General features: G+C 42.2%; 1 protein-coding gene across 1 annotated transcript; it reads left to right on the forward strand.

The window, feature by feature from the left end:
* The first annotated feature begins 2495 nt into the window (after positions 1-2495).
* Positions 2496-7210, forward strand: LOC125433392 (waprin-Enh1-like). The gene is made up of 3 exons (XM_048497895.1): positions 2496-2583; positions 6155-6292; positions 7053-7210. The coding sequence occupies exons 1-3, from the start codon at positions 2496-2498 to the stop codon at positions 7208-7210; spliced, it is 384 nt and encodes a 127-aa protein (XP_048353852.1).
* The last annotated feature ends 15411 nt before the right edge of the window (positions 7211-22621 follow it).

Raw genomic sequence — 22621 nt, forward strand, 5'->3', positions numbered from 1 at the left:
CCCTGTCCTCCGAATTTGATGTCATCTGCAAATTTGATTAGCATGCCCTATATTCCATCATCCAATCACTGATAAAAATACTGAACAGCAGTGGGCCCAGGAAAGAATGCTATGGCATGCCACTAGTCACTTCTTTCCAGGATGAAGATGAGTCAGTGGTGAGCACCCTTTGGGTTTGGTCAGTCAACCAATTACAAATCCATCTCCAGGGGTAGGGAACCTGCGGCTCTCCAGATGTTCAGGAACTACAATTCCCATCAGCCTCTGTCAGCTGTATGTGATTGGCCATGCTGGTAGGAACTGATAGAGATGCTGGACTCCTGAACATCTGACTTGCAAATTCTATTAACCCACATTTTACTAGCTTGCTTGAAAGAATATCATGGGGAATCTTGTCAAAAGCTTTACTAGAATCAAGGTATGCTACATCACAGCATTCTTCTCATCTACCAAGGTTGTCACTTTGTCAGAGAGAGAGAGAGAGAGAGAAGATTAGCCCGGCATGATTTGTTTTTAAGAAACCCATGTTGACTTTTAATGCTCACAGCATTTCCTTCTAATTACTTACAGACTGTTTAATTATCTGTTCTAGAATCTTTCCTGGTACTGATATCAGATTGACTGGGTGGTAATCATTTGGGACCTCTTTCTTCTCCTTTTTGAAGATGGGGACTTCTCCTGTTCTCCAGGAATTCTCAAAGATTATTGCAAGTGATTCTGAGATTACCTCTGCCATTTCTTTTAATACCCTGGGATGTAGTTCATCAGGAGATTTGAATTTGTTTAAAGTAGCCAGGCAGTCCTGTATTACCTCTTTATTTGTTCTGTGCTGAATTTCCCCTTCTGCATCTTCTGCTCCATTTCCCCCTGGTTGAGCACTATTTTTCTTTTGAGAGAAGACTGTGGCAAAGAAAGTGTTGAGTAGTTCTGCCTGTTCTCCATCCCCTGTTAGCATTTTTCCATCTTCTCCACACAGTGACCCTACCATATCCTTTTACTATGGACATAACCAAAAAAACCTTTTTGTATTGTTTTTATCCTCTCTAGCAAGCCTGAACTTGTTCTGCACTTTAGCTTTTCTGACTTTCTCCCTACGCATCCTGGTTATTTGTTTGAGTTCATCTTTAATGATTTCTCCCTTTTCCCATTTCTTGTACATGTCACTTTTAAATCTTAGCTCAGTTGAAAGTTTTTTAGACATCCATCTTGGTTTCCTTAGACACCTTGTGTTTTTCCTTCTCACTGAAACTGTTTGAAATTGTGCCTTCAAGATCTCACTTTTAAGAAACTCCCATCCATCATGCACTCACTACTCCTTTAGTATTCTTAACCACAGGATCATACCCAGCAGTTTCCTATGTTTCCTGAAATCAGTTTTCATAAGTCTAGAATGCATGTCTGACTATACTTGGCATCCCCTTTCCACTTTATAACAAACTGCAGGAAAAAATGGTAACTCCCACCTAAGGATCCTGCCAGTTCCACTCCACTAACCAGATTATCACTGGTGGTTAGAAGCAGATCTAAAATAGTGGATCTCCTTGTTGCCTCTCCCTTGTTGCCTTACAGACATTTTCTGTAATGCAAATGAGGAATTTGTTGGACCTTACAGTCTTGGCAAATTTTGATTTCCAGCAAACATCAGGATAATTTAAATCTCCCATTACTACTACTTCTTTCCTTTCTGAAAATTTGCTAATCTATTCTAGGGAGGCATCATTCAACTCTTCAGTCTGACTTGGGGATCTGTTGTTTCTCTCCCCTTTAATTTTTACCCAGATGCTCTCAACCTGGCTTCCTGGATTTATGTCACAGATTTACTCACAAGTGTAATCATCCCTGATATATAATTCTACTCCTCCTCCTTTTCTAGTTGGCCTATTTCTCTGAATAAGGTTATACCTCTCAATTATTACATTCCAGTCATGAGACTCATCATACCAGGTTTTGCATGCAGAGACATAGGATCTTCAGAAAGAAGTCATCCACAGGAACAGCTACCTGATCTTTTTAGTGTGTCTGTGCCCCATGCTTTTTCAGCAACTAGTAGTAACTTTAAAACAACCTGCCTGCAGAGTTCTGCAAAATCCCTTCATGGCTGTCTTTTCAGAAGGGCTATAAAGCACATCTTCTGCAGAAAACTTTTGCAAATTATTCAGTGGATAGATTAACAAAGTAAGCCCCACCCTTCATGTTTTACTAATGTGTTAGAAGGAACTGAGTTGTAATTAGGTTGTGGCTCACCAAAGGTCTTTGAAGGAAGGATGTCTATTCCGCAGCTTTACATCACTGAACACCCACATACTTCAGCAACTGCCGCCAAGGCAAACACACTTGTCATCTATCAAGGCAGCTCAATGCAACTATTAAAAGTTTGTGAAAATTATAATGTGTTGATAATAGGAAGGTGAGAAACAGTATAATCAGACATCTCCTCTGTTTAAATTCCAGCTTTGTTCTGTTCTGGAGACTCATACTCGATACTCGAAGGAACAATGAAGACGTTGGCTGCCTTGCTCCCTGTGAGTCTTTTAGCTCTTTGGATAGGATTACCTGCTACTGATTGTGCTGGAATTGCATTTGGTAAGACATAAGAACAGCTGTTGGGTCAGAGTGCACAGGGCAGCAAACTTTATGGTAGCAGCACTTGATTTATTGTCATTAGTTCAGGGAAATCCTCTTTGCACATGGTTTTGAATTCGGCAGGAAGAGCTGAATGTTAGGTTGTACCTACATAGCAATGATTCTCTGTTGTGTGTTCATTGCTACAGCAAAAGTAAAGGCCCTTACGGTAGCAACTGAATGTCCTCGCAGGAGTATCCCCAATGGATTAAGAATGGTGGGAGCATTCTCATGCACACTGCTGAAGGGAACCCGTTGATGGTAGGAGTGGGAAGTGGTGGATGAGAGAGAAAAGGGAGGGAAAATGGTATTGATATGGGTGGGAAGGTGGAGAAATCCACATCTTCCTCTCTACATGGTGGACAAACCACTTTGACAATTCTGGAATGACTGGAGCAAAGTGATTTTTGGAAATGTTGGAGAAAACCCCAGAAGAAGAAAGACTAGAAGGTACCATTGTGGGAACCTAAAAAAACCCCTCCAGTTTGAGAGTCACGGTGGAGTAAAAACACTGGTGTGGAAGCGACAACAACTGAGACTCAGTGTTTGTGGAGTGGGCATAGCAGAAGTAATTCCTTATGACATTTGACCTGTCCTCTTTAGAAGCTGCTATGCATACCTTTTTTAAAAAATCTCGTTTTCCTTTTTTAAATGGTACAGCTCCTACCTAGCCAAAAGGCTGTGAGCTAACGACACTGAACTGCTAAGCAGAATTTTTTTTCCTTTTAATTATTCTATGTTATATAATTCATTTGATCATATATGTTCTTTAAATTCTCCTCATGCTTCTTAAGTTCCACCAAACGCAAAATAATTTTCACTGCTGGAACTGTGATAACTGGATCACAACCAACAAGCTAAAATCGAAGCTTATTAGCTACAGGTCTGTCTATACCACAAACTAACGGATCTATCAGCAGTGAATAGCAAGGCATATATTTTGGAATATTTATTTATAGACTTCTTCTACTGGGTGAATTGATGCCTAATATTATCTAATATTATCTTTTTTAAAAGTTTTCAGAAATGTTTATTAAGATTTACAACATTACAAATATTACAACATTTTTGTAATATTATCTAATATTATCTAATATTGACAGAGCCCTGGCCTGGATAGGCCCAGGCTAGCCTGATCTCATCAGATCTCAGAAGCTAAGTGGAGTCGGCCCTGACTAGTACTTGGAAAGGAGACCTCCATGGAATTCCAGGGCCATGAAGTGAAGGCAAGCACTGGCAAACCACCACTGGACATCTCTGGCCCTGCACAGCTGTAAGTCAGCAGTGACTTGACAGCAAAAAAATATATTGACAGGGACTTTACACAAAAGGGAGTCTCTTTGGTTTTGCAGCAGCAACAGCATTTCATGTGGTAGATTGTTTGAATAACCAGTGACTGTTGTTTTAAATATATCTTGCTTATGTGTACCTTGTTTTAATCGGTCCTAGCCAGCTACACCTTTGTCCTGATCTGCTGCTTAAACAAAGGCTGAAGGAAAGTCAAGTGTCATTCTGGTTCTACTGAGACATCAAGCACAACCATGGTTTGCTTAAACTATTCTTCGTTCTTAAACTTAGGTTCAATTGTCAGACAACCACTCAAACCCTGTTTTGCCTTGATAAATGATGGTTTGCTGCCCTTCCTCTGAAGCCTGAGTGACAGTTGCCACAGAACAAGATTTCACTGTTTTGCAGGGCACTCTAAGGTTCACCCCAAAGGCTTAGTAATGAGTCATTAGGCCACATAAAAAGAAGTGTTTGGAGCAGCTGATACATATCAGTGGCTATTTGCTCGGTAGAAATTTAGAGATGTAAAACATTAGTAAAAAAGAAGGGGAGAATGCAAGACAGTCAGTATACAAGACAGTGCACAGCCTTGGGAGTTGTTAGGAGTATGCAAAATTTGCATTTTGTCATTTAAGAAAACGAACTGATTTTAATGATTAAAAATCCCCTATTAGTCAATAACTTCTGGTGCCATTTCTATTGGTTTAAAGGAAAAATAAATTTCTAGTATAAATTCCCCCTCCCCATCCAATTGGGGTGAAGTTCTCAGAGATGGCAACTCTCACCCAAGGGAATCACCCTTCTGAATTTCAGGCAAGTAGGTGGAAATGTTCTAATTTTACATGTGACTAAATTGAATTGAAGCAGATGAAGGTGAACATATTGCATTGATTGATAGGTGGGAATGAATGTTCCCTTCTCTTCTGGGATCCTTGGTGTGCAGTGGGGTGTCTTTTATATATTTGTTTTTACAAAAAAGAGTGGGTCAATGGGAAATAACCCCTGTACTTGCCTTGATGGTCAATTGCAGTATTTTTCTCCCAGCCCAAGTGTCTTCAGAGACTGGAACTGTACTGAGAAAAAATGTGCTTCAAACAATAGGCTGCAGCAAAGTAGGCTTACTACTTTACATGTTAACCAGTGCATGCCAGCCCCGCTTCCTCTTTTCAATAAAATGACAGGTATCCAAGAGACCTTGGATCCTATATCAGCACTTTCCCCTCACTTACAGAAACCTGATAACTTTACCATCATTTATTCCATCCACTCATATCTCCCAAGTGCAAATTGCCTATCACCAGGGAGAGGAAGCCTTAAATAACTGCCAGGTGTCAGGAGGACACAAAGACTTAGCCTCTGCCTGTCTGACAGTGTGCACAAGCAGCATCTTTATTTTTGTCACCTGCAAGGCAGATGCACTTCCTGTCATGGGAGGCCTGAATGTAGCCTTATAGAATCTACCCCCAAGTCTATAAATCAAATGACCTGCCTGTTATGAGGACTACCAAGCAGGGCTTATGCTTATATAGAACTGAGTCATCCCCAACTCATCACAGAGAAAGACCAATGATTGCAGGAAATTCTATGTATACTAACTGAAACAGGATGACCCCCTTGGGCAGGAAAATAAGCTAACTGTTCTAGACAAACAACATTCCTGCAAATTACATATTTGCAAAGTAATTCTTTCCTCTTCCTTACACTTCTGCTACCCAGAAAAAGGAAACCAGATACTTATAATGGTCAGATCTGACAAATTCATTGTCACCAAACATCAGAAGTTATTTAATGCAAATTAATTTGTATTCTGATGCTAAAAAACAGATGTCAGGTTGATTTTTGATTAGTTAAGTTCTAGTTGCACCTTTCTAATAATTTTCCATTCAAATGTGGCTTTTGGTCTAGACAATATGTTTGCAGTCAATATCTATCGCTATGATCGTGGAAAGTGCCATCAGGTCATAGCCAACAATAGGGTTTTCCAAGCAAGAGGCATTTAGAGGTGGTTTGCCATTAACTTCCTTAATGTAGCAGCCCTGGACTTCTGTGGCAGTCTCCAATCCAAATGCTAACCAGGGCCAACCCTGCTGAACTGCTGAGCTCTGACAAGATTGAATCAGAGAATCATAGAGTTGGAAGAGATTGGGTTTGCCTGGACCATCAAGGTCAGGGTATCAATACCTGTCCACATATGTATAGTATAAGTTGTTGGACATTGGCTAATGCTCTCTCTTTTTCACTTCAGTGATACCTCGTATTTGCCCCAGAAATCCATTTCGATGTACCATACCAGGAATTGATCGTTGCAATTTTAACTACGACTGTCCAGGAAGTCAAATGTGCTGTTCGTACAATTGTGTCAGGATGTGCAGACTCCCACAAGGTAGCCTCTATTTTTTCCCAGGACATCGGAGGGACAGTGGAGGGAGGACTGGCATGCAAGGGAAGGGGAGTGAGGGAGGGGAGGGGAGAGAGTGAGGGGTGGCATGCAATTTCTTATCTTGTTCTTAGTAGCAGTAGTAGGAGCAGTAGTGTTCTTAGTAGCAGTAGTAGGAGCAGCAGTGGCGTAGTGGCTAAGAGCAGTGGCTAAGAGCAGGTGCACTCTGATCTGGAGGAACCGGGTTTGATTCCCAGCTCTGCCGCTTGAGTTGTGGAGGCTTATCTGGGGAATTCAGATTAGCCTGCACACTCCCACACATGCCAGCTGGGTTACCTTGGGCTAGTCACAGTCCTTCTGAGCTCTCTCAGCCCCACCCACCTCACAGGGTGTTTGTTGTGAAGGGGGAAGGGCAAGGAGATTGTAAGCCCCTTTGAGTCTCCTACAGGAGAGAAAGGGGGATATAAATCCAAACTCTTCTTCTTCTTCTTAGTGCAGAAACAGGACGATGGTAGACAATCCTTATAAAAACAGCAGCTGCTCAAAATAAAAGATATCCTCTTGGTTTGTTCAAAATTGACTAAGTTCTGCCAATTAAAAGGAGCACATATAAGTATTCAATAAAGTAAGACCAGGGCGGGGGGGGGGGGGGGGTGTGCAACCTAGTGAGCCTCCAAATATGAATAATATGACCACACTGCAGTTAAAGATAAATGAAACGTACTTAAAGTTGTTGGATGTTAACATTAATCATTTTCTGCTCCAGTGAGACCTAGGATTTGTCCCAGAATCTCATATCAGTGTTCATCGCTAAGATTCAGTTATTGCAATACTGACTTTGACTGTCCAAGGAACCAGATATGCTGTTCTTCCCTCTACTGTGGCAGGATGTGCAGATTCCCACAAGGTATCACACTTGACTAAAGACTGTTTGTCTCACTTCTGTGTGCGTGCAATTATCATATGTTTGGCATACCCAAGAAAGCTGGGAAATATAGGAAATTGTCCTTAGAAAACTGAGAGATCACTTATCTCCTGTAGATGATTTAAGCTCAGGAGCACGTGCCTTTCAAAGGATAATTATGGGTATACTATAAATCAATAGTATAAGATTTTCAGTAAGATAAACTGTGAGCTTCACTATATTATTTTCCACCGAAAGATCTAAGTAGAATTGTAATTTCATCCACCACATGCTGGACTGTCTTAGAATGTTTTAGAATGCTCCGCTGGGGTCCTAGTGCCTACCTAGTTTGGTGGAAAAGTATACCAATCAATTACAGTTATTGGGAGGAGGGACTTGTCCTGAGTTTCCTTTTTCAGGATAATAACATCTGCAGCACTCAGAGCCTTTTTCTTAGTGCTCTTGAGGGTTTAACCAGATGTAACATTTTCCATGGGTACATTACAAGTAACTCATAAGTCTGTGTGGTTGCAGCCATCGGCATGGAAGCCTCTGCTCTTCTGAGTATAGAAGGTAGAGGATTTTGGGGAAAAAAACTTACATTGTTGAGAAGACAGAAGCAAGGAGGGCGAGAAGGAGTATAAGGAAAAATCTGTGGAGTTACATCTTTGCCTTCCTATTTCAGATACCTGATCAAGCTTTGGTATGGCTGAAGACATGGCTCAGAGCCAAATATGTCTAGGACTGGCCTGAAATGGACTTTTTTGTTTGGTTCTTGTTTGTTCTTTACTAGTTTTTTTATACAGCGAGCTATTTCAGGAAGAAAATTTTACAAATAAATAGGTCATAAGGCAGAGTGATTCTGCTGGTTGGAAAAAAAGAAGTGTGGAAACTGAAAATCCTACAACGAAGAGGCAAGGGACAGTGGGGAAGGAGGGGATGCAGAAGGTACCAATGATGGTGATGCTTTGCCCTTTCCACAGGTGTGTCCTCCACTGCTGCTGTGGCCACCTTTTTTCTCTTTCTCTACCACGCTGCTGCTGCCTCTCACCTTCTTCTCCTTCCAGCCCCTCCTATGCCACAGAGGGGAAGTAGCTCCTATGCCATGTGTCAAAAGTTGTTTATTTAAAGGGTGACAGATTGATCATGAACAAAACGAGTCCTCACAGTCCCAAGATAACGTACTACTATTAGTCCCCATCATTAACATGCCAGGCGGAGATCAAGGGACTGAGTTTCTAACCCTCCCCTGTCAAAATCAAGAAAATTTGCAATACTTGCAAAGTGAGTTCCAAAAATAATTCTTCTGATAGCTGCAGCCAGTCTAGCTAAATTGCTGGATTCAGATTGAAGGCCCCCAAATCCAAGAAATATAATTAACCCAAACCACGAAACACAATTAATAAGGTTTATCATAGGAATGTATATGCAGTATAAGAGGAGCAAACAGCAAGGATAAAAAAGTAACAGCTAAATATCTAACTTAAGTCTCTTTACAAGCATTGATCTTCTTATCCAGATACTACCTAAGCAAACTGAGTCCAACAGAGTTTCAGAGTCCAAGGCAGTTCCAGCCAGCCAGATCTGCCTGGTGCAAAATCAGGAGGTGACCCCCCAAAAAAAGATCTAATCCAGGCAAAGGGCACAATACAGAATGAAAGAAAAACTACCTTTCTATATAGGCCAACTGACCGATGGTAGCCTGATTTGAGTTGCCCAGTCAAATGTGTTGCTAAGAGGGTGGCCTAAACCAATCAGGTGTGTTGCTGAGCATGGGATCATGTGTGCTGCAGCGGCATGTAGGCCTAATTAAGCAAGCCACTTTCCGCCAGAGAAAAGTCCTTGTACTAACGAGATGGAAAATGTAGGTGGAACTGACTTATGGGTTCTGGCCTTCAAACCTCCAGGCTCTACGCCTTTACCCAAACCTGTGTTAGGCTCCCATGTTCTTTTCTAATTCCCTGAAACTGCAGCCATCATGACCTTGAGTTCCTTGAGAGAGAGAAACTTCTGTGATTTTTTTTCTAGTCCTGAAGTCTGAACCAATGTTAGTGAGAAGGCAAGAGGCTGATAGGCAAGCTAGTCCAGTTGTCACCATCTTCCATTTCCTTCCTCCCTCTCACCTTCTTTCTCCGTTGCACCCTTTTCTCCATGTCGCACAATGGAGATTATGCACTTGTGTTCTGCCTCACAGTGAGCTTACCTTTCCTTTCATTGACACATTTTTAAGCCTTTCCCCAAACCACCGTGCTGCTGATCAGAGAAGCTGTGCGGTTTTCAAATGCTGGCAAGACACAACCTTTCCTAAAAGCTTCTCTTTCCAAGTGAAGCTAATCAGCCAATTAGAAAGCATAACTCTTTTTTGACATTTTGCAGCCTCCTTGAGGAGGCAATACCTGATTAAGGAGGAGGAAGTCTTGCACCAGGAGGCTCCTTTTTAAATGGAGAGCAGCAGGGGAAACCCCACAGCGAAGCAACCAATCACTCTGTAGAATTAAGTGGATAATCTGCCCATGGGATTTTCAAAGCTTCCTCACCTCTGTTTTTCCAAGTAGCAGAATTATTTCTTCTTTCTTCTTCTCTCCACCAAGGTAAATACGTTTTTTGTTTGGGGGGGGGGGGACCTTAGTGCTATAAATGAGGAGCAACAACATCTGTGGTGAGGGCCAGAACCTGAAAAATATGTTGCTTAAAAGTTACCTCATGTGGAAAATATGGAAAATGTCTTGTCTGGTTGGACTCAGTTTGCTTAGGTAGTATCTGGATAAGAAGATCAATGCTTGTAAAGAGACTTAAGTTAGATATTTAGCTGTTACTTTTTTATCCTTGCTGTTTGCTCCTCTTATACTGCATATATGAACTCGTTTTAAATGAAAACCCTAAGCAAGTACATTTATATTTGGTCACCATTTACTTGTCTCTTTAACCAAGTTTGTTTTTCTTTCCACCACCCAGCAGTATACTGATGAAGAAATCCTCACTGAGGCAGAGGATCTGTGGATTCACCATTATCTCTCTGCTTCATGTCATCGCCTTCCATCCAATACGATACTTACACTGTGTTTGTGGTTGGCTTGTCTCATCGGAGAAAAAGAGCAAAATAACGGAGGGAAAGACCTGTGAATTTTATCTTTTGACATGATTTTTTTTTATTTGTACTTCAAAATCTTTCCAATGCACACAAAAATAAAAATTCACCAAGTTACAAAGTTACAGAGTGCTTATTATACAGAGTGCTTCTGCACCAAATATTAACAATTGTTAGCACTCTTTTCTCTATTAGTTGTTAGTTTAACAGTCTCTAAGCATAAGCATAAGCATTTTATTGTCATTGTGCACGCACAATGAAATTTACAGCAGCATTGCTCGATGCACACAATTTCAGACTCAACTTATTTTTTCCTGCTTTGTCTATATAGTCTATCAAGGATTTCAAGTTGTTCACAAAGTTATTTTCTTTGAGTAGTGAAAGTAACTGGGCCCTCTGCAAGCTCTAATACTTTCACCAAAGATTCAGCCTCTAAGATATCTGAATTTTCTTCAATACCACCCTACTACACTAGGAGGGGCTATGACATTTCCAGAAAGGATTACATCCTCTGCAGGTAAATTAATTGCAGGCACAGTGAGGACAACATGGTTTGAAGAGTGCAGTCTACTACAACAAGGGAAAAGTTGCGTACAGTGTGAAAAAAACAGCATGAAGGGAGAAAATCTACCTTACCCTGGCTGCCAACTTCTGCTGCAGCACAAAGTTTAAGTGCAAGATTTAATAAAGTGAACAAGTGCAAAAGTGCAAAGTTGTACAATTGATGTACAAACCAATAACTTATACAAGCCAAAGATTTATTACAAATATCCCATAATATATAACAATTTTCAGTATCACTAGGAAAATCACACCCCATTAAATACAAGGTAGCCTGTATTTATAACCCTTGGATCCCAGGGTAAGAAAATCTCTAATGAGCACTTGTAATTAAAACAGTCTATAGCAAATTTCTGCTTATTACTTGTGTGCTCTTTAGATTGCTTGAATTGGGCTCCTGGAGAGATTCTTCAAATGTTAGGTCTGCTCTAGTGTGCTCCCGGTAAAATTGATACTAATATGCTAGAAACTGCAATTGACACGAAGGTGCTAGATGGTGCAAAACACAACCTGCGGTAAGCAACATTTTGGGGAAAATCCTTCTTCAGTGTTCACATTAGTTTCACCAATTTTTGTTCCAGGTATGTAATATGAAACTTATCTCCCTGGTATGGCTGGAACTCTGTGCATGAAATTTGCAAGGAACAGTACAAGCAGGGTGTGTTTTGGGCTTTTAATGCCAATTATTGCCTTACAACTCCAATTTTCATGTGCAGCAGTTATTAAAAGGAGGTCTGACCAGAAGTCTTAGAAGTCCTAGACACTTGTTTGAAAGCTGGGAATTCAGAGGAGGGAAGACAGTGTAGTTCTAGAAGGCACTGAAGACAAGAAGAAAAAGAGTTTGGATTTATCCCCCTCCTTTCTCTCCTGTGAGGAATCTCAAAGGGGCTTACAAACTCCTTCCCTTCCTTGTGAGGTATGTGGGGCTGAGAGAGTTCTGAAAAACTGTGTCTAGCCAAAGGTCACTCAGCAGATTCAGTTCACCAGATAGATAGCTGCTCATGTGGAGGAGCAGGGAATCAAACCCAGTTCTCCAAATTAGAGTCCATCTACTCTTAATGACTACACCAAACATGCCAGTGCTATTAGTTTTGCATGAAAAATATGTGATATACCACTGATCAACATCCTCTCCCGATAGAGGTTTTGTGACCTTTCTTTCAATCCTGTCAACTATAACAATCTCAAATTATTAGCTTTCATGTGGGAAGACTGATGTCTTTTGTCAGCTAAGTCCCCACCTTCTTCACCTCCTAGATTTTGATAAAATTTCTTCCTTCATTACAAAAGACTGGGTGGTCCTTACATAACTGCTTTGAAGGAAGGCCGTTTTTTAAAAGTACCTGCATGTTCCAGGAACTGGTCCCAGATATGTGACATCTGAACAATTCAGTTACTCGGAGCTTGTGAAAAGAGGAAAGAAGTTGAGATTAGGTAAGAGGAACTTGAGAAATTATCTCTGTCAGAACTCTTTCAATTAACTGCCCAGTCAAGTTCACAGGTTGTCCGCTTGAGTCTTCAAGAACCATGAAGACACTGTGTGCTTTCCTCCTCGTGGGGCTTCTAGGCCTTTGGATAGAATTGCCCTCCACTGCTTGTATCCCGAAAGATAAGATGAGAGAGCAGCTGCTGCTTGTATTGAAATTCCAAGGCACAGAACAGGGAAACATCATTGGGAGTAGCCAAAGGCTGGAATTTCTTCCATGTATTAATTTCAGCACAGTTCTCTTTGAGCTTGGAGGCAGTTCTGTACAAAGGCGGCAAGAAAGCCCTTATTCTACTTATTAGTAAAACTGATTATTATTCAAAAAAACCTCCAAGGTCTTCAAGGAAAGAAAGATTCAGATTTTGAACGTGGTTGCTTAAAAGATAAAATTAGTCCATCTTTTGGGAAATAACCCTGGTCTTGCAAAGGCGAGATGCTGAGATGATTAACCATGAAAAACTGAAAAGAATTATACCCTTCTAAATAGGGATGTGTGCTCAGATCTATCTTGTCCAAATTATAGCTGAAAATTGTAATTTGTAGGTAAGAACATAAGAAAGAGCCTGCTGGACCTGACCAGAGTCCATCTAGTCCAGCAGTCTGCTACTTGCAGTGGCCCACCAGGTGCCTTTGGGAGCTCACATGCAGAATGTGAAAGCAATGGCCTGCTGCTGCTGCTGCTCCCAAGGACCTGGTCTGCTAAAGCATTTTTAATCTCAGATCAAGGAGGATCAAGATTAGTAGCCATAGATCGACCTCTCCTCCATAAATCTGCCCAAGTCGCTTTTAAAGCTATCCAAGTTAGTGGCCATCACCACCACTTGTGGCAGCATATTCCTAACACCACATTGCATGAAGAAATGTTTCCTTTTAGGAGTGTCAGCTTAACAGTTCTTCTGCTTCATTTTGTCCCAATATTACAAACTTTACAAAATAGTAGTTTCTCTGAATTTCTCATCCCCCTCAAAATATTAAACTTTTAAAAAGAAAAACAATACTTTATTTTATTTTTACAACAAAAGAAACAATATATGTGGTTTTACTGACCCCATGCAGCTTTTGCAACACTGTTTTGAATCCTACCTAGGAATGTCACAGGCTAGGGAAAAAATGTTCTGTGCCTTTTACGTAATGGGGTGATATTTACATCTCAGCAGGAAAAGTTTTAGTTATCCATTTCCATAGATTAAGCCTCTGTTCCACGGAAAGGATGTTTTTATCCAGGCCTGTTGGCAACTCTGGCAGGTCCATATGATCCCTACCAGAAGGATGCTTTGTTTTCTTTCTTGAACATAGGACACACATCATGATATCCATATGTTAATAAGCATATCACAAGGTAAATGCGTTCCTTTTTTGGTTCCTGGAAATCGGTGAGATTTCTTCTTGTGCTAAAAAAGGAGGCTGTAATAAGGATGTCACTCCCAGCAGTTCCTGGAAAGAGGAGTGTTTTGGGCATAATCGCAGGACTCTATTGCCACTGTTCAAATACTTGCTGCTGTTGCAACAACTTGTGAAAACTGCTATTGAGAAAGTTTGGAAAAGGTACACTCTCCCAACTGAAACCTCCCCTGTAAATACCAGCCTAAATCAGTCCTGGTCACTTCACAACCGCTTTTGCACCATGAAGTCTGTGTATGCCTTTCTCCTTGTGGGGCTTCTATGCCTTTGGATGGAGCTGCCCTCCACATCTTGTATGAAAGGTAAGATCCAAGAACAGTTGCTATCTGAAGTGAGAATCCAGGGTAAAGGACAGAGGACATTTTTTTTGCAATAGATAAATTTATTCCTTGGGGTTTTTTCCGCCCATGAGGTCAATTCATGGAATCGTCTTTGGCCACTGAAGCATTTCTAAATTCTGTAAAAAGAGCTACAGGAAAGGCAACAGTAATTTCTACATTGGTTCAACATGAGGGTTTTGTTCTGTGTCAATCACAAAACTGGAGTGGGTTTGTTTGGATATCTGCATAACATTACTTTCGCACATGTAGAATAATGCGCTTTCAATCCACTTTCACAATTGTTTGCAAGTGGATTTTGCTATTTCGCACAGTAAAATCTAGCTGCAAAGTGTGTTGAAAGTGGATTGAAATTGCATTATTCTGCATGTGTGAAAGTGCCCATTTTTATCCCATACATGTGCACTTTCTGGATGGTTCCCTATTCTGCTGAGATAATTCCCAAATCTGATAGAATATGATATTTTTGGAAAGATGGCAGCCAAAATGCCATTGTGTGCCATGTGGACAGTAAGAAGGTAGGATTGCCAAGTCCCTCCATGGCTGCCCGGGGGGATGGGAAGTAGGTGGGCCAGCTTGGGGATGGGGAACTTTTAGAGATTTGGAGGTGCAGCCTGGGGAGGACAGGGTCTTCAGTGGGATACAGTGCCAGGGAGACCACCTTCCAAATCCATTTTTCCCCAAGGCAACTGATCTCTGTAGCCTGGGGATAAACTGTAACTCCAGGGGATCCCCAGGTCCCACCTGGAGGCTGGCATCCCTAGGAAAAGGAAGTACTGTTCTCCTTGCCTTAGCACTGGTGGTTGCTATCCCTCCCCGCACTTCAAGGAGCAGCAGTGGCGTAGGAGGTTAAGAGCTTGATTCCCAGCTCTGCTGCCTGAGCTGTAGAGGCTTATCTGGGGAATTCAGATTAGCCTGTGCACTCCCACACACGCCAGCTGGGTGACCTTGGGCTAGTCACAGTTCTTCTGAGCTCTCTCAGCCCCACCTACCTCACAGGGTGTTTGTTGTGAGGGGGGAAGGGCAAGGAGATTGTCAGCCCCTTTGAGTCTCCTGCAGGAGAGAAAGGGGGGATATAAATCCAAACTCCTTCTCCTCTTCCTCCTCCTCCTCCTCCTCCTCCTCCTCCTCTTCTTCTTCTTCTTCTTCCTCTTCCTCTTCCTCTTCTTCTCCTTCTCCTTCCTCCTCTTCCTCTTCCTCTTCCTCTTCCTCTCCTCCTCCTCCTCCTCCTCCTCCTCCTCCTCCTCCTCCTCCTTCTTCTTCTTCTTCATGGTTTTAGAAGAAACAGCAGATCATGGCAATAGATCGCTATGATGTTGTTGTGCTATAGCAACCTAGCAGTTACCGTGTAGATCCTGTACTGACACTGCATTGAGGTAGGTGGACAATCATAGCCTTGTGGAATCATCCTTATTAATTAGGGCGTAGCTCACATAAACACTTTGAAGGAAGAGTGTTTAGCAGTACATTGGAGGACTCAGCTCCCATTAGCTCAAGTTCTTGGTGATCTTCCAACAACTTGTGACTTGTGACAATGCAATTAAATAACATTTGTCAATGCTGTTGTATGATAAAGGATGAAAAAGTATAACCTTTCAGCCCTACCATACATCTACTGTAATGTCAGTCTAGTTCGATTCTGGGCTTTCTCACTTGATTCAGCACCGTGAAAACTCTGACTGCCATTCTCCTTGTAATGTTTTAAGTTCTTTGGCTGGAACTGCCACCTACAACTTGTAACCAAGGAGGTAAAATATGAAAGCAGTTGCTGTCTGAAGTGAGAATCCCCTTATTCTGCAAAAGGGCTATGGGAACATCATAGGTAATTCTTAATCTATTACCATGGTTGATCCTAATTGAAAGGTCTAGGAGAGTAACTGTTAGATACTCCACAACAAATTGAAAAGAAATCAATGGAATGACTTCCTCTCTGCCATCTTAGCCAGTTGGTATAGCCTAAGATGACCTACCTTGGGTCGTAGTTCTCTGGATCTGATTCATTTCCCTGCAACCACACAACAGCTTTGAGGAACTGCCTTTTAATATGGACCTTGGCCTGATTTGGCTTGGGATCATTAAGTGGGACAAAGGCAGATTCTTGCTTCTGCCCACACTGTTCTCCAAAGCCAAAATGGCCCAGGGGAGACTTATTTGCCCCATTCTGGAGATGCACATTCACAGAATACAGCATGTGTTGCTCCAAAATGGGACACATGAGGCCCCCTGAGACTTTTCATCATGGGAAAATGTCACGGGGGGCAGAGGTCCTTCCTCCTCCACACCACATTCCCAAAATGAAGCGAGGCACTGGAGTGATTTATAAAGAAGCTCCCCGGGTAAAGATTCCTTCTGCCTCACTCCTGTTACTGAGACCCAAGTCCTGTGACTTGCCCAGCTCCCTGGGCCCCAGAGTGACCATGACCCTGGAATTGTCCCCCTCTACTCACCCCTCTCTCAGTAGCCCTGACTGTGGCAGTTGTTTTTATCATTCTGTATTGTTTCAGACTGTCCATGACAGCACAAAGTGCTTTCTAGACAGAAAAAAAACCCCAGGCAAATTGTAGTAGAGTCACATCCAACAATAGTCTTTTCCAGTTGTTACACTTCACCTCCCATACCTGGAGACAGTGCACCATACACAATATTCTTGATGTACATGAAAATACTTTCAGGTGGGTAGCCACTGATTGTGGCAGAAGAGCAAGATTCCAGTTTAGTAGCACCTAGCTTTACAGGGCATACGTTTTCACAATCTTTTCAGTTTTTAAGGTGCTACTGGACTTAAACCTTGATATGCACAGTTTCCATTTTGTGTGAATAGATCAACATGTGTTTTTTTCCAGCTTCAATATGTGTGATCCAAAACCCAGGTATATTGTGAGAAGGTCGTTGCCTTCTTCTGCATAGTGACCCTGATATTCCTTGGTGGTCTCCCATCCAAGTACTAGCCAGAACCCAACCTGATTAGCTTCTGAGATCTGATGAGATCAGGCTAGTCCTGCTCATCCAAGACTGCCAATAATAACAGCTAAATCAATTAAATGCAGTCCTAAATAAAACTGTCTTCAACTGTCTTCTGAAGATCGATAATAGAGGGCCAGGTGCAGCACCCTGGGGAGGTTGTTACATAATTGTTCCATTTGGATTGCAGATTTGGCACGTAGAGTTGTTTCCCTACTGAACAGAACAGCAACTACAATAATAATTTAGTGCCATCAAGTCACAAACAACTTATTGCTACCTCACATGGGGTTTTCAAGGCAAGAGACTGAATAGAGCTGGTTTGCCCTTGACTACCTCTGCATAGCATCCCTGGTCTATCTTGGTGGTCTCGCATGCAGGCACTAATGAGCCTTGCCTTCCTCTGCAGAGCAACCCTGGTCTTCCTTGGTGGTCTCCCATCCAAGTATTAATGACCATGCCTTCCTGTTCAGAGCAACCCTGGTCTTTCTTAGTGGTCTCCCATCTAAGTACTAATGAGCCTTGCCTTCCTCTGCAGAGCAACCCTGGTCTTCCTTAGTGGTCTCCCATCCAAGTATTAATGACCATGCCTTCCTGTTCAGAGCAACCCTGGTCTTCCTTAGTGGTCTCCCATCCAAGTATTAATGACCGTGCCTTCCTGTTCAGAGCAACCCTGGTCTTCCTTAGTGGTCTCCCATCCAAGTATTAATGAGCTTGTTGCTAATCTAATTAACTTTGTGCTAGCCTTGAGTGCTGTAGCTGCTGATTAGAATATAGATGCCGGGAACTCGTGTTCTTATAGGGCCGTGGTGGCGAAATTTTGGAACTCCAGATGTTATGGACTACAATTCCCATCAGCCCCTGCCAGCATGGACAATTGGCCATGCTGGCAGGGGCTGATGGGAATTGTAGTCCATAACATCTGGAGTGCCAAAGGTTCGCCACCACTGTTATAGGGCTATGGGACCAGCATCGAGCCCAAGAGTCACCAACACAGAGTGAGCACTCATTTGTGTCAGGCTTAATTCTCACCCTTTTCTTGAGAGTCTGTTCAATAGTACAAACCAGCACTATCCAGAGATAGACAAGGCAGCTCCTGTTTCACTATCATAAGTATGTATTGCTGCAGGTAGTTAACTAATAACAATTCCTTGGCTGGGTGTCAATGCTATTGAGGGCATTTCAGTCTGATTCTCTTCCAAAAGGAAATTATGTTCATATCCCCAAGATGCAGGTTAGATTAACAACACAAAGTTGCCAATCTGTTTAATTGGTGCTTACATAATTAGGGCTAAACAGCTACCATATTTACTCAAGAGCAAGATGATCTTAAATGTAAGATGACTCTCTCCTAAAACTGTATTCACAACATGTATTGGACATAACTGCAACATGTATGCAAATTTAAGACACACATACCCATGGGAAAAAAACTTAGTTTTGTATTTGAATAGATACTATATCTAATAAAAACATTTATGTTAATTTTCTGTAAGTGATGGCGATTCCTTGCTTAGTGAGATGAGGAGGAAGAAATTTGCTCAGAGCCTCCAGTGTCCAGAAAGTATGTTCAACTGCAAGGCAGAATTATAGCCCTGTGGCACTGAGTGATAAGCAGCAATATTGCAGTCAAAGCTCTGCTCATGACCTGAGTTCAATCCTGACAGAAGTCAGTTGACTTCTCAAGGTTGACTCATCCTTTAGTCCTTCTGAGGTCAGCAAAATGAGTACCCAGTTTGTTGGATGTAAAATGCTGATGGCGGGGAAGGCAATGGCAAACCATCTTGTGAACATAGTCTGCCTAGTAAATGTTGTGATGTGACATCACCCCATTGGTCAGTAATAACCCAGGACAACCTTTGCCTTTATCCCTGCTGTTGTGACCCCTTGTTTCAATTTCACTTCTTCCCTTCACAGACCAAGCCTGTGATTTCTTTATTCTTGGTCCATTTTGTGCTTCCTCATGCCACATTTCCCCCATAAAATGTACATTACTTGTGTCACTAAATATTCAGATGATGAAGAAGAAGAGTTTGGATTTAAACCCCAGTTCTCTCCTATAAGAAGTCTAAAGGTGGCTTACAAACTTCTTTCTCTTCCTCACCCCACAACAGACGCCTGGTGAGGTAGGTGAGGCAGAGAAAGTTTTGAAGAACTGTGACTAGCCCAGCAGGCTTCATATGGAGGAGCAGGGAAACAAATCCAATTCCCCAGATAAGTGTGGAGGAGTGGTGAATCAAATCCAGTTATCCAGATAGTGTCTTCCTGTGCTTAACCACTATACCTCACTGGCCCTAAACATGGTTGCCAGCCTCCAGGTAGGGCCTGGAGATCCCCAGAATTACAACTGATCTTCATATTACAGAGACCAATTTCCCTGGAGAAAATGGCGGCTTTGGCATGTAGACTTGTTGAGGTTTCTCTTTTTCCCAAACCTTGCTTTCCCCAGGCTCTATCCCAAACTTTCCAGGAAATTTTCAACCCAGAGTTGTAACCCTCCATATTGTATGCGTATAAAGACAAGGCAACAGGAACACCCAAAACAAATCTACAGAACAAACATTTGAAAGAATTGAAATAAAACTATCTGAAGCAACTGAATACAGCAACTCAATACAACTCGTTACAGAAACAACAAAGAATGTTGTTTTTTGGTGGTGGTTCAGAAGTTGGAAGTTAATGTGAAATTCCTTCTTTTTTCCTTAATAGCCACTGGAGTCGTGCCATAGGGGGTGGGAACTGGTGCCCCCCCCCTCGCCTCACTTACCTAAAAGAGCTAAAAGAGCAGCCTGCTCCGGGCTGTGGGGACAGTCAGAGGGGAGGGGTTGGGGGAGTGATTCCCCGCCCCCCCGCCTACGCCTGAGGCCTTTGCCCCCCCATCCCACAGTAGCTCCGCCTATGCACTGGAGAAAAATGGCTCTGCTTTTATTCTTCTTGCTGCTTTTAGAGGTGTTATCTGTTGAGTCATTTTAAAATATTATTTTAATGGTAGGTCAGTAAATAGATAACATTTATTGTATGAGGCCAAAGCCCATACCAATATAACAACCTGCTGAGGCAGTGATAAATATAGCAGTAAAAAATAAGTCAGCAGAATTAAAAACAAAATTAAAATTGTCAGAATCAGGGCATCAGACAGATTTCATATTATTTTAATGGTTTTCTAAACTGCCACAAACCTAGCACAAGATTTGTTTAAATCACTTAAAATAAATTATTTGAATATTCCATTGTGTTGGATTGGAATTATTCCAGAGCTGTTTGTTCATTATGCTCTTCTATGGTCTTTTATTCTTGCAGGAAAGCCTGGGCTCTGCCCACCGGATCCTTACAGATGTGCGGAAACTCTCCCTCCTCTGTGTAAAACGGATTTCTCTTGCCAAGGAAATGAGAAGTGCTGTTTTTATAAATGCAGATTTCGTTGTATGGCTCCTAACCCACGTCACCCCCCACATAACGGTGTGAAGCAGTAGAACTGTGGAACTGTTCACTTATTTATAATTTATGGTTTTCATTTATAGTCTCTTTTCACACTGGAACCCAAGATGCATTATAAGTCTGACCTTTAGCAAGGTTTTCCAATCAATTAGTAAGCTGATTACAAGACCTAATAGTATTTGAATCTGACAGCAGAGACTGCGTAGCATGACAAAATAATGCAGTTGAGGGGGGATTGTAGAACAAGGGGGGAAAGAAACCACATAATACATGCAAACGCATCAGTTTAAGGCAGCCAGACTGTCAATGTAGGAAAGAGTTTAACCCTAATAAAAGTTATTTTCTGAGCTGAATCATAATACCACAATTTTACTTCTTCTATAAGAGAGGATCTCATTACAAATTCCAACACAGTAGAATGGCACACGCACATCACATTGGTCAGTAGAAAATAGCTTAGATGTTGCATAAATGCAGTTTAATTTACATTTTTTAAATGCAATTTGCCAATGTACCTCCTCACTGGAATGATCTTGCGACTGTATGACATGCCCATATGTATGACGAATGCAATAAGGTTTTATATTAGGGTTGCCAACTCCAGGTTGGAAAATACCTGAAGATTTTTCAGGTTGAGCCTGAGGAGGGAAGGGTTCAGGGAAGGGATTTCAGTGAGGTATAATGCCATACAGTCCACCTTCCAAAGCAGCTATTTTCTGCAGGTAAATTGATCTCTGTCACTTGGAAAACAGTTGTAATACTGGGAGATCTCCAATCACATCCTGGAGGTTAATAGCCCTATTTTATAGGAGCATGTGTGCGCACGCACGCACACACACACACACACATACACACACACACACACATTATATAGATATAGATATATAAAACCAAAGATTATTCTATGGAGATGCACAGTTTTAATACCTGTAATTTGATTAAAACATTTGTATTGTAATTTTAGTTCTTCAATTAACAATAATAATTCTGTCAATGGTGTATCTTGGGGGGGTAGGAGGGGACATTTGCCCCAGGCAGTGCCTGAGTCACATGGCATCCCATCCCATGGCATTTGGCCTCCCATCTGCTGCCGCCACTTGTCTGCTGTGTTTGCTTGCTTGCCCACCCACCACTGCCTTGCGCACCCCACTTGCTTACCTGCCTGGTGCTGCATGCCCACCCTACTTCCTTGCCCACCTGCTGCCAAAGCTTGCCTCCCCACCGCCCCGAGCACTTCTCAGCACTGCAGTGGGGCAGGGTAGCCTCTACAGCCTCCCCAGGGGGCTCCCTCTGTGGCCTCCACAGAGAGCGGTTCCGACTTTGGGGAAAATCCTGCTGACGGAGGCAGCAGATACAGTTCTCTCGTGGCTCACCCTTTCTTTCCCTTTCCCCCAATTCTGTTTCCCTTCTCATTCTCTCCATTCCTCTCATTTTGCTGCCCTTTCTCTCTATCCGCTTTCTCTCCCTCCCACCCACCCCCCATTCTGTTTCCCCTCCCACCACTTGTGCCATGGAAGTTCGCTGGGTGTCCTTGGGCCAGTCACTCTCAGCCTAAACTACCTTGCAAGGTAAAATGAAAGACAGAAGCATGATGTGAGTCACTTTGGTTCCTATTGGGGAGAAAGGTGAATTGGGGAATTCCCTGCATCACCTTTCCCTGCACAGTAATTTCATCGACTGTCTCTATGCTTTCTGTGGTTCCCCTCTGTGCCTCAGGCTTTTAAAAAAATTTCACATTTTTCTGCAACCTGGGGCATTGTTCCGATTTGTTGAAAGATCTATCTTGCCCATTCACAATTCCAGGATTTAGGTATCCAAAGATTTGGCTGACTTCATTAATAGAATAGCATAGCGTAGTAGAGCCCTTCGGGGGTAGAGTGGTATATCAAACTGAAATGATGATGATGATGATGATGATGATGATGATGATGATGATGATGATGATGATGATGATATGTGGAAAAAAGAAAGTGTGGATAGTCAATGTTGCAATACCAGGTGACAGTAGAATTGATTAGAAGCAACTGGAAAAACTCACACGATATGAGGATTTAAAGATTGAACTACAAAGACTCTGGCACAAGCCAGTAAAGGTAGTCCCAGTGGTAATCGGCACACTGGGTGCAGTGCCTAAAGACCTTGGACAGCTCTTAAAAAC

Source organism: Sphaerodactylus townsendi, linkage group LG05, assembly GCF_021028975.2.
Source record: "Sphaerodactylus townsendi isolate TG3544 linkage group LG05, MPM_Stown_v2.3, whole genome shotgun sequence".
In the NCBI taxonomy this organism is placed as follows: Eukaryota; Metazoa; Chordata; class Lepidosauria; order Squamata; family Sphaerodactylidae; genus Sphaerodactylus; species Sphaerodactylus townsendi.

Excerpts from the sequence above, each read along its gene's own strand:
- LOC125433392 (XM_048497895.1), top strand. The coding sequence starts at position 2,496 with ATGAAGACGTTGGCTGCCTTGCTCCCTGTGAGTCTTTTAGCTCTTTGG. Across the intron at positions 2,584-6,154 it reads TTGTGCTGGAATTGCATTTG|TGATACCTCGTATTTGCCCC; the intron begins GTAAGACATAAG and ends TTTTCACTTCAG. Across the intron at positions 6,293-7,052 it reads GATGTGCAGACTCCCACAAG|TGAGACCTAGGATTTGTCCC; the intron begins GTAGCCTCTATT and ends TTTCTGCTCCAG.